This window comes from Oncorhynchus kisutch, linkage group LG6 (assembly GCF_002021735.2).
Source record: "Oncorhynchus kisutch isolate 150728-3 linkage group LG6, Okis_V2, whole genome shotgun sequence".
Classification (NCBI taxonomy): domain Eukaryota; kingdom Metazoa; phylum Chordata; class Actinopteri; order Salmoniformes; family Salmonidae; genus Oncorhynchus; species Oncorhynchus kisutch.
The window spans coordinates 27,705,686-27,718,321 of NC_034179.2; the positions used below are offsets into that span (position 1 = coordinate 27,705,686).

At 44.2% G+C, this 12,636-nt stretch overlaps 1 protein-coding gene across 4 annotated transcripts in view; it reads right to left on the reverse strand.

The window, feature by feature from the left end:
• Positions 1 to 1,685: 1,685 nt before the first annotated feature.
• Positions 1,686 to 12,636, reverse strand: part of LOC109892599 (GRB2-associated-binding protein 3) — a 32,599-nt gene continuing 21,648 nt past the window's right edge. For 2 of the 4 annotated variants that reach the window (XM_020485258.2, XM_031826524.1), the window contains exon 10: positions 1,686 to 3,772. In XM_020485258.2, the coding sequence (XP_020340847.1) occupies positions 3,656 to 3,772 (117 nt within the window). In that variant the 3' untranslated portion in view covers positions 1,686 to 3,655. Of the gene's footprint in view, positions 3,773 to 5,869; positions 6,432 to 12,636 lie in introns of those variants that run through there. The other 2 variants (XM_020485255.2, XM_020485257.2) reach the window with 1 other exon arrangement.

Here is a 12,636-nt window from a genome sequence, read left to right on the forward strand (position 1 = left end):
TTTGTCTGTCATAGTTGAAGTGTACCTATGATGAAAATTACATGCCTCTCTCATCTTTTTAAGTGGCAGAATTTGCACAATTGGTGGCTGACTAAATACTTTTTGCCCCACTGTAAGTATTCAGACCTTTTGCTATGAGACTCGAAACTGAGCTCAGGTGCATCCTGTTTCCATTGATCATCCTTGAGATGTTTCTACAACTTGGAGTCCTCCTGTGGTAAATTCAAATTAATTGGACATGATTTGGAAAGGCACACACCTGTCTATATAAGGTACCGCAGTTGAAAGTGTATGTCAGAGCAAAAACCAAGCTATGAGGTCAAAGGAATTGTCTGTAGAGCGCCGAGATAGGATTATGTGGAGGCACAGATCTGGGGAAGGGTACCAAAAAATGTCTATCATTGAAGGTCTCCAAGAACACCGTGGTCTCCATCATTCTTAAACGGAAGAAGTTTGGAAACACCAAGACTCTTCCTAGAGTTGGCCACTCTGCCAAACTGAGCTCACGGGGAGGTGACCAAGAACCCAATAGTCACTCTGACAGTGCTCTAGAGTTCTAGAAGGACAACCATCTCTGCAGCACTCCACCAATAAGGTCTTTATGATAAGAGTGGCCAGACTAAAGCCACTCCTCAGTAAAAGTCACATAACAGCCTGCTTGGAGTTTGCCAAAAGGCGCCTAAAGACTCTTAGACATGAGAAACAAGATCCTCTGCTCTGATGAAATGAAGATTGAACTCTTTTGCCTGAAGCCAAGCATCACGTCTGGAGGAAACCTGGCACCATCCCTATGCTGAAGCATGGTGGTGGCAGAATCATGCTGTGGGGATGTTTTTCAGCGGCAGGGACTGGGAGACTAATCAAGGATGAGGGAAAGATGAACGGAGCAAAGTATAGAGAGATCCTTGATGAAAACCTGCTCCAGAGCGCTCAGGACCTCAGACTGGAACAAAGGTTCACCTTCCAACAGGACAATGACCCTAAGCACACAGCCGAGACAACGCAGGAGTGACATTGGGACAAGTATGTGTATGTCCTTGAGTGGCCCAGCCAGAGTCCGGACATGATGTGCACCCTATCGAACTTCTCTGGAGAGACCTGAAAATAGTTGTGCAGCGACGCTCCCCAACCAACCTGACAGAGCTTGAGAGGATCTGCAGAGAAGAATGGGAGAAACTCCCCAAATACAGGTGTGCCAAGCTTGTAGCGTCATGCCCAAGAATAATCAATGCTGTAATCGCTGCCAAAGGTGCTTCAACAAAGTACTGAGTAAAGGGTCTGAATTCTTACGTAAATGTGATATTTCATTCTAACTTTTTTTGATTTGTCATTATGGGGTATTGTGCATAGATTGATGATACATTTTTTTTAAATATATATATATAGAGAAAAAAGCTGTAACTTAACAAAATGTGAAAAAAGTCAAGGGGTCTGAATACTTTCCGAAGGCACTGCATGTATGTTGAAGGACTTTAAACATAATTTAAATTATGCTTGAAACTGAGAAATTCAAGGATAAGCTACAGTATAATTGCACTATGGCCCACAACTGGCTAGTTAGGGAAGTGGTAGACTTGGTATCCTGCTGGTTGTGAGTAACAGCCTTTCAGTTGTTTACACTAATCAGTGATGTAGTATAGCCTACTACTGTAGCTGTGGATGACTTAATAAAGAAAACAAATGTATTTCAGGTAAAAGTGATTTATTAAAGCATGAAAACATTCTTAGATGTGCATCTTTGCATACATTACATGGACACGTCAAAACATACATTAAAACAAAACACAACATGAAGCTGGTACCGCTTATGCTAAAATAATGGGTTCAACTCCATCTGTAGAAACATCTAGTTAAGACTGCAGTTTTCCCAACATTTGTGTGCCAACCGTTCATTGTAAGGTAGTTATTCACCCTCACCAAGTTTAGGATAGGCACACTGAGTGATTTGTGCTTTCTGCTGTAGATTGACCTATCAAGATGGTGTGGATATTGTGGTTTGAGTCATCGGTACCATCTGGCTTTATTTATACCTGGCACTGAACATACGTCCTTTGTCCTGATCTTGTCCACATTCTTATTGTGCCCACATGTTCTTAAATATGTCTACACATGGTATTAAAATGTGTCTCATATCCATTCACTGTGTCCACATTATGACCAGATTTCCTGGTCCCTCCCTGTATGCAAATTATTTGACAGCCATTCTTTCACAATAAGATTTATTTTAAGACATATTGATCCTGGCAGCATACCACCCCGTATCCCACTGCTGGCTTACCTCTGAAGCTAAGCAGGGTTGGTCCCTGGATGGGAGACCATATGGTGTTGGAGGGCCAGTAGGAGACACAATTTCCTCTGGTCTTAAAAATATATCCTAGGGCAGTGATTGGGGACTTTGTCCTGTCAAGAGTGCTGTCTTTTGGATGGGATGTTCAAAAGGTGTCCTGAGACTCCGGTCAATAAAGATCCTGTGGACTTATTGTACGAGTAGGGGTGTTAACCCTGGTTTCCTGGCTGAATTCCCAATCTGGAACTCATACCATCATGGCCACCCAATCATCCCAAGCTTCCAATTGTCTCATTTTTCTCCCCTGTAACTATTGTTACTGTAAATGAGAATGTGTTCTCAGTTATCTTACTAGGTAAAATACATTTAAAAAATGAATTCCCTAAGTCAATGGTTTTAGACAATGGGATAATGATGATTTCACTGTCCAGATCGGTTTGCACTTGTAAAATATCCAGACACAGTGGGTCCTTAACTATCTCCAGAAGTGGTCAAGAAGATCAGATCACAATGCGTCTTTCAATCATCTACACCTGTCTGAAAATGTGGGCACAATAAGAATGTGGACAAGGTCGGGACAAAGGATGTATGTTACACGCATGCATAAATCTGCCTTCTGCTAAACAGTAACAACACAGAACTGTTAGGCCTACACAGTATCAGGTCTGAGATTTTCATCCTGTTGATACTGTATGAGTTTTCTGAATGATAGATACTACTCCATTCACTCCCTATGTGCATGACTACAGATTGCATGGCTCTATTCCTGCTGGCTGCCAATCGAAGGCATCAGAACTTAAAAAACAACAACAAATGCAATATGCTGGGCAGAAGCATTAATGCATGTTTGTCTTTAGGATTCCATGGCTAACACTTAGACACGTGTTCATTTGGTTTAAGATGATCTCAAACTCAGACCATTGTTCATATAAAAACATAATCCCTGAATTCCTGTGTATTAAGAATCCATACAATCTGTTTCAGCAAAATAATGAGCCATGAGCAATGTCCTTTTCATTGCATAACATTTGATACAAAAACAGCATTGTGACACAGTGCATGGTAAGGTGACATTCACAGTGTAACTTTGATGTGATATTTGTACAGTGAATGTTGATGCCCCAAACTACAAACCAGTAATTTAAACCTTTTTTGACAACACCGTCTACTTTCTTCTCTCATAGATGTTTATATATCTGATAAATTTCAAAGTGCTTTTATTTTGTACATGAAAGAAGAATTGCTCTCTTTGAGATAAGCTACCATCTGTTATGACATATATTTAATGTGATGTTGCATTTGCTCCACTTGTTCTGTGAAATGGAAAGTATTTGTGTTTTATCCCATCTTACTTTTTCTCCGTCTGATTTACACTTTAGACTGCCGGACATCCTTCCATTCCATCTTAGTGTTCTGCAGGGCCTGAGTCTTTTTCTCATCCACCTGCACATAGTCCACCCTGTGTTCATCAGTAAGTAAGGGCTTCTGGAAGACATCACAGCAGAGTTGGTGTACAGTAAACTACGGTAAGGACATTATTCAATCCAAACCTGTATCCAGAATAGAACTATCAGTCGTACATAGATGACACTTCCCACCTTTCCATAACGTGAAAAACTATTTTAAATTGATGCTGTTTTGTCAGTAATTCCGTGGTTATAATGCAGTCTTATTGTTCATGACATATGTCCTCTATGGTCCAGCCTGTATTCCAGCCATTAGTATTCCTTTCACTATGTCTTTTTGCTGTGAATCACCAAAACAATGAGTCAAATTCATTACCATGGAAATAGGCACAACTACACCTTGCAAGTGCTATTTGAGCCAATTCCACAATGTACTGTATTGTTTACTTCTGGGCTATTGAAATCAGATGGAAGTTGGACCAATAAAACCAAACAAATTAGATGATACATGCAATATATGTATGTTGTTCACTGTTTTAAGGTATGACCAGTACGTATGGTTTCAAGTACTAAAAAAAACTATTCTGCACCCCTGCTCAGATGGTCAAACAGACCAATAATTTGGCTCGATTTCTAACATATGAGTCAATGCAAAAGTGAGACTTAAAGAAAATGTCACATACAGAACACAACACTTTGTACTTATTTGTCCTATTTCACGTGTATTAATATTCATGTGTGAATTGGAAATGTGTTTTTTGCATGTCCCACACTCCCAGAGAGTGGGGTCACGACCAGCTATTATCAATGATGACCCTGGATTAACTAGGGTTGAGTGCCTTGCTCAAAGGCACATCGGATGATTTTTCACCTTGCTCGATCGGGATTCGAACTAGTGATCTTTCGGTTACTGGCTCAACGCTCTAACCGCTAGTTTACCTGCCGCCCTATGCTTTCTACATTACCCATTAAAAGTTTGGACACACCTACTCATTCAAGGTTTAAAAAAAGATATATATTACTATATTGTAGAATAATAGTGAAGACATCAAAGCTATGAAATAACACATATGGAATCATGTAGTAACCAAAAAAAGTGTTAAACAAATCAACATTTATTTTGCAATACTTCAATGTAGCCACCCTTTGCCTTGATGACAGCTTTGCATTCTCTCAACCAGCTTCATGAGGTAGTCACCTGGAATGCATTTCAATTAACAGGAGTGCCTTGTTAAAAGTTTAATTTGCTGAATTTCTTTCCTTCTTAATGAGTTTAAACCAATCAATTGTGTTGTGACAAGGTAGGGGTGGTATACAGAAGATAGACATATTTGGTAAAATACCATGTTCATATTTTAAGAACAGCTCAAATAAGCAAAGAGAAATGACAGTCCATCATTACTTTAAGACATGCAGGTCAGTCAATCCGGAAAATTTCAAGAACTTTGAAAGTTTCTTTAAGTGCAGTCGCAAAAACCATCAAACGCTATGATGAACTGGCTCTCATGAGTACCGCCACAGGTCCTCTGCTGCAGAGGATAAGTTCATTAGGGTTAACTGCTCCTCAGATTGCAACCCAAATAAATTCTTCACAGAGTTCAAGTAAAGGACACATCAACATCAACTGTTCAGAGGAGACTGCATGAATCAGGCCTTCATGGTCGAATTGCTGCAAAGAAACCACTACTAAGGGACACCAATGTTTGGGCTAAGAAACACAAGCAATGGACATTCGACCAGTGGAAATCTGTCCTTTGGTCTGATGAGTCCACATTTGAGATTTTTTGTTGCAACCGCTGACTCTTTGAGACGCAGAGTAGGTGAACAGATTATTTCCACATGTGTAGTTCCCACCGTGAAGTATGGAGGAGGAGGTGGGATGGTGCTTTGCATGTGACACTGTCAGTGATTTATTTAGAATTCAAGGCACACTTAACTAGCCGGGTTAACTACCACAGCATTCTGTAGTGATTGGCCATCCTATCTGGTTTGCGCTTACTGGGACGATCATTTGTTTTTCAACAGGACAATGACCCAACACACCTTCAGGCTGTGTAAGGGATATTTGACCAAGAAGGAGAGTGATGGAGTGCTGCATCAGATGACCTGGCCTCCACAATCACCCAACCTATCAAAGCACAAGGCGAGACCCAGATGCAGACACAGGAGGCAGATGGTTGGAGTCTTACAATGTTTATTAATCCAAAGGTGTAGGCAAGAGAATGGTCGTGGACAGGCAAAAAGGTCAAAACCAGATCAGAGTTCAATAGATACCGAAGGGCAGGCGGGAAAGTAGTCCAGAGTCAGGCAGGGGTCAGAACCGGGAGGACTATAAAAGGAGTACGGGAAAAACACGCTGGTTGACTTGACTAAACATACAAGATGAAGAGAGACAGGAAACACAGGGATAAATACACTGGGGAAAATAAGTGACACCTGGAGTGGGTGGAGACAATCGATGGAACAGGTGAAACAGATCAGGGCGTGACAGTACCCGCAGGGACGCCACCTGGAGTCCTACCTGGGCGCATACCTGACTGACCGGGGTGTTGGCGGTGGAAATCGGCGATGAGGGCCGGGTCCAAGATGTCTTTAGCAGGGACCCAGCACCTCTCCTCCGGGCCATAACCCTCCCAGTCAACCAGGTACTGGAAACCCCTGCCCTGTGGTCGAACCTTCAGGAGGCGTCTCACAGTATACGCTGGCTGGCCATCAATAACCCAGGGGGAGGAATGGGCCTGGAGACAGAAGACAAAGGACAGTGAGACACAGGCTTAATTATGGACACATGGAAAGTAGGGTGAATACGGAGAGTACGGGGTAACACAAGACAGACAGCAGTGGAACTAAGGACTCTAGAAATGGGAAAAGGACCAATGAAGTGGGGAGACAACTCTACCCAAAGGGGCAGGTCGCGAGTGGAAAGCCATCCCCTCTGCCCAATGCGATAGCGGGGAGCTGGAGTCTGGCAACGGTCCGCCTGCCGACAATACCTGGAGTTGGACTTGAGAAGGGCTATCCGAGCTCTTCTTCAGGTACTTTGACCGCGGCGGACAAAAATCTTGGCCGAGGGTACGCTGACCTCTTGCTCCGAGAAGAGTGGAGGTTGATACCCCAAAGAACACTCAAATAGAGAGAGTCCCGTGGCTGAACAGGGAAGGGTATTCCGGGCATACTCCACCCAGACCAGTTGTTGGCTCCAGGTAGTGGGATTGATTGAGACCAGGCATCTCAGTGTTGTTTCCAGGTCTTGGTTGGCTTGCTCTGACTGACCGTTGGTTTGGGGATGGAATCCGGATGACAGGCTGGCTGATGACCCAATAAGGGTGCAGAATGCCTTCCAGAACTGAGACGAGAACTGAGGACCCCGATCAGAGACCATGTCTACTGGGAGTCCATGGATCCCGAAGACATGTTGCACCATAAGTTGGGCCGTCTCCTTGGCAGAATTTAGTTTGAGGAGAGGGATTAAATGGGCGGCCTTGGAGAACCGGTCGACTACCGTCAGAATGATAGTTTTGCCATCAGACGGAGGAAGCCTAGGGACAAAGTCCAGAGATATGAGACTAGGGACGATGAGGGACTGCAGGAGGCCAGAAGGAGGTTGCCGTGGAGTCTTGTTTTGAGCACACACTGGGCATGCAGTGACAAAGGCAGAGACGTCAGGAACCATTGTGGGCCACCAGAAGCGTTGTCGAAGGAAGGCTAGTGTACGACGGGACCCTGGATGACAGGGTCCCGCCTGGAGGAATGAGCTCATTCCAGGACCCGGGACCGGACTGGATTAGGGACAAACAGTCAGTTAGCAGGGCCCTCTTCAGGTCCAGGCTGGGAGCATTGTGCCTCGTGGACTAGGTTCTCAATACCCCAATCCACAGTGGCAGCAAGGCATGAGGTAGGGAGAATGGTTTCAGAGGTCGAGAGTGTGGCAGAGGAATTGTGTAGGCAGGAGAGGGCGTCAGGGTTCACATTCTTTGACCCTGGGCAGTAGGAAATGGTGAAGTTAAATCTGGTGAACAGGAGGGCCCACCGGTCCTGCCTGGACTTGAGGCGCTTGGCTGTACAGAGATATTCCAGGTTTTTATGGTCGGCCCAGACCAGGAATGGCTGTTCTGCTTCTTCCAGCCAATGCCTCCACTCTTCCAATGCCATCTTCACTGCCAGGAGTTCTCGGTCGTAGTTCCTTACAGCAGGATTGAGACAATGGGACAGGAAAGTACAGGGATGAAGCTTCTGATTCTGGGCAGATTGCTGGGACAGGATGGCCCCCACTCCAACATCCGAAGCATCCACTTCCACCACAAATTGACACGAGGGGTCCGGATTGATGAGAATGAGTGCTGTTGTGAACCTGTTGTGAACCTTGGGGGAGGTGAGTGTCGAGAGGGGGGCCGCCAGGGTGCTGTAGTCCCGAATGAAACGGCGATAGAAACCAAGAAACCATTGTAACTGCACCCTGGATGTTGGTTGAGGCCAATCCACCACTGCTTTCACCTTTCCAGGATCCATCTGAACATTTCCCTCAGCAATGACATATCCCAGAAAGGTGATTGTAGAGCGAGGCAACTCACACTTCGGCTTTCACGAACAGTTGGTTCTCCAGGAGGCACTGAAGGGCCTGTCTGACATGAAGAACATGTTCTTGTGCAGATCGGGAAAAAAACAGGATGTTGTCAAGTCGTCCAATCAATCATCGGATTGTGCTTTTGAAGCCAGGAATATCCCAAAACAACCGGAACATGGGGAGATGCAATGAGGAGGAACTGTATTGTCTCACTGTGATTCCCATCAACCCGTAATTGAACGGGCACAGTACTATGGGTGACTTCCCCTATAGAGTGGCCGTCCAGTGTCCTAGCATCCATGGGCACAGAGAGAGGCTGAGTGGGAATACCAAGCTCCGAAGCTATTGTGGCATCCGTATGACATTCATCAGCCCCGGAGTCAATGAGCACTCGGACAGACTTAGATTGGTCTCCCCACAGCACAAGCACAAAAAGGGGTGTGCGGGTGATGGGAATTAGGGAACTCCCAGTCTGACTCACAATAGTACTGGTACCCACTAGAGACAAGGGCTTCCTAATAGGGCAGGTAGCTATAAAATGTCCTGCCCCTCCACAGTACAGTTATTACTCATCCTTTGTGAGCGTTCTCCAACTGATAACCTAGTTCTTCCCAACTGCATAGGCTCAAGAGTATCCAACTCACCTGTCGTAGATTCCCGATAGGGCTCGGGTGTCTTCGAATCCTCTTGGAAGAGCTGTCTTCAAAAACTTCCAGATTCCCTTGGAGGTGAATGCGCCATAGCGGGTGTACGAGTGTGCCGAGACCAGGCTTCCTATCATGTTCCCTTAGGCATCCATCAATTTTAATGGTTAGGGCGATAAGGGAGTCGAGATCCATCGGCAATTCCCGAGCAGCTAGCTCATCCTTTACCTCCTCAGATAATTAGTGCAAAATAGTATCGAAAAGAGACTCCGGATTCCAGGCACTCTCGGCAGCCAACGTGTGAAAATCAACCGCGTAGTCTGTCACACTATAGGAGTTTTGACTAAGTCAAGCAGTTTACGGGACGACTTTCTCCCGGAAACCGGAGACTCAAATACCTTTCTCACTTCAAATCAAATCACATTTATTTATATAGCCCTTCGTACATCAGCTGATATCTCAAAGTGCTGTACAGAAACCCAGCCTAAAACCCCAAACAGCAAGCAATGCAGGTGTAGAAGCACGGTGGCTAGGAAAAACTCCCTAGAAAGGCCAAAACCTAGGAAGAAACCTAGAGAGGAACCAGGCTAAGTGGGGTGGCCAGTCCTCTTCTGGCTGTGCCGGGTGGAGATTATAACAGAACATGGCCAAGATGTTCAAATGTTCATAAATGACCAGCATGGTTGAATAATAATAAGGCAGAATAGTTGAAACTGGACTTCTGCCATGAATTCCGCCAGATGACCACAAATGGCAGATTGTTGCTCCCAAACTTCCGTAGCCCAGGATTGCACCCTTCCCGACATTAGCGTAATAATATAAGCTATCTTTGATCGGTCTCAAGGAAACGAAGATGGCTGTAGTTCAAAAATAAGCAAGCACTGAGAAAGAAAACCAAGATTTCCCGAATATTGCTCCGGAGGTGGTTCTCGGGGAACCGGGGTAGGATGTACAAACTCACCACAGATAGCGGAAACATTACTGGGTGATTGGGATTTTTCAGAGGTGGCAGACAACCTCTGAGCTAACTCCCTGACTTGCTCCATAATAGCCTTTAACCCATGCTCGTGGTGTTCCGGCAAGGAACTAAACCCTTCCAAAAGGCTCTGTAACAACTCCTCATGTCTCCCAATGGTGGCTCCCTGCAGGGAGACAGCGTGGTGGTGCTGGTCCAAGTCTGTTGGGTCTGTCATAGCCAGTTCGTACTATCAAGGCACAAGGCGAGACCCAGATGCAGACACAGGAGGCAGATGGTTGCAGTCTTACAATGTTTATTAATCCAAAGGGGTAGGCAAGAGAATGGTCATGGACAGGCAAAAAGGTCAAAACCAGATCAGAGTTCAATAGGTACTGAAGGGCAGGCAGATTCAAGGTCAGGGCAGGAAGGATGATCAGGCAGGCAGGAAAGTAGTCCAGCGTCAGGCAGGGGTCAGAACCGGGGTGACTATAAAAATATAATAGAAAAGGAGTACGGGAAAACCACGCTGGTTGACTTGACTAAACATACAAGACGAACTGGCACAGAGAGACAGGAAACATAGGGATAAATACACTGGGGAAAATAAGCGACACCTGGAGAGGGTGGCGACAATCACAGGAACAGATGAAACAGATCAGGCCGTGACACAACCTCAACCCAATTGAGATGGTTTTTGACGAGTTGGACCGTAGAGTGAAGGAAAACAAGTGCTCAGCATATGTGGGAACTCCTTCAAGACTGTTGGAAAAGCATTCCAGGTGTAGCTGGTTGAGAGAATGCCAAGAGTGTGCAAAGCTGTCATCAAGGCAAAGGGTGGCTACTTTGAAGAATATAAAATATAAAATATATTTTGATTTGTTTAACACTTTTAGCAACTCCATATATACAGTACCAGTCAAAAGTTTGGACACACCTATTCGTTCAACGGTTTATCTTTATTTTTACTATTTTCTAGGTTGTAGAATAATACTGAAGACATCAAAACTACGAAATAACACATATGGAATCATGTAGTTACCAAAAATTAAGTTTCCTCGATATAGGCGAATTGAACATTCAATTGCAGATTAAACGATAAGAGTGAGCATAGTGCCAATAATGAAAATGTGACACCAATCTGTTAACTGTCATGTGTATCAATTAAGCATGCAAGACAAAGTGATATTACTATAGATGAATAAGTTCTTGATATGCCCACACACAATAGAATGAACATAGGGAATTGCAGTGGATGATGACGGTAATTTGAGGTCCTTTAAAACTGCCAATGGCAGTTCAGAGTAAACGACAGACACTTTTAACACTGTTAAATGGTTGAATTGATTCAATGAGAGGACCATAATGAGAGGACCACAATGGAAACAGTTTTTTTGACTTTTTTGTGTATCTTAACTTAGGCAATTTTGGTACAGTTGAAGTCGGAAGTTTACATACACGTTAGCCAAATACATTTAAACTCAGTTTGTCACAATTCCTGACATTTAATCCTAGTAAAAATTCCCTGTTTTAGGTCAGTTAGGATCACCACTTTATTTTAAGAATGTGCAATGTTTGAGAGAATGATTTCTTTCAATCACATTCCCAGTGGGCCAGAAGTTTACATACGCTCCATTAGTATTTGGTAGCATTGCCTTTAAATTGTTTAACTTGGGTCAAACGCTTCGGGTAGCCTTCCACAAGCATCCCACAATAAGTTGGGTGAATTTTGGCCTATTCCTCCTGACAGAGCTGGTGTAACTGAGTCAGGTTTGTAGGCCTCCTTGCTCGCACATGCTTTTTCAGTTCTGCCCACAAATGTTCTGTAGGATTGAGGTCAGGGCTTTGTGATGGCCATTCCATACCTCTTACAATACCTTGACTTTGTTGTCCTGAAGCAATTTTGCCACAACTTTGGAAGTATGCTTAGGGTCATTGTCCATTTGGAAGACCCATTTTGCAACCAAGCTTTAACTTCCTAACTGATGTCTTGAGATGTTGCTTCAATATATCCACATAATTTTCCCTCCTCATGTTGTCATCTATTTTGTGAAGCGCACCAGTGCCTCCTGCAGCAAAGCACCCCCACAACATGATGCTGCCACCCCCGTGCTTCACGGTTGGGATGGTGTTCTTTGGCTTGCAAACCTCCCCTTTTCCCTCCAAACACAACAATGGTCATTATGGCCAAACAGTTGGTCATCAGACCAGAGGACATTCTTTGTCCCCAAAAAGTACAATCTTTGTCCCCATGTCCAGTTGCAAACCGTAGTCTGGCATTTTTATGGCGGTTTTGGAGCAATGGCTTCTTCCTTGCTGAGCGCCCTTTCAGGTTATGTCGATATAAGACTCGTTTTACTGTGGATATGGATACATTTGTACCTGTTTCCTCCAGCATCTTCACAAGGTCATTTGCTGTTGTTCTGGAATTTATTCACACTTTTTGCACCAAAGTACGTTCATCTCTAGGAGACAGAATGCATCTCCTTCTTGAGAGGTATGATGGCTGCGTGGTCCCATGGTGTTTATACTTGCGTACTATTGTTTGTACAGATGAATGTGGTACCTTCAGGCGTTTGGAAATTGCTCCCAAGGATAAACCAGACTTGTGGAGGTCTACAAAAAAAATGTCTGAGGTCTTGGCTGATTTATTTTGATTTTCCGATGATGGCAAGGAAAGAGTCACTGAGTTTGAAGGTAGGCCTTGAAATACATCCACAGGTACACCTCCAATTGACTCAAATTATGTCAATTAACCTATCAGAAGTTTCTAAAGCCAT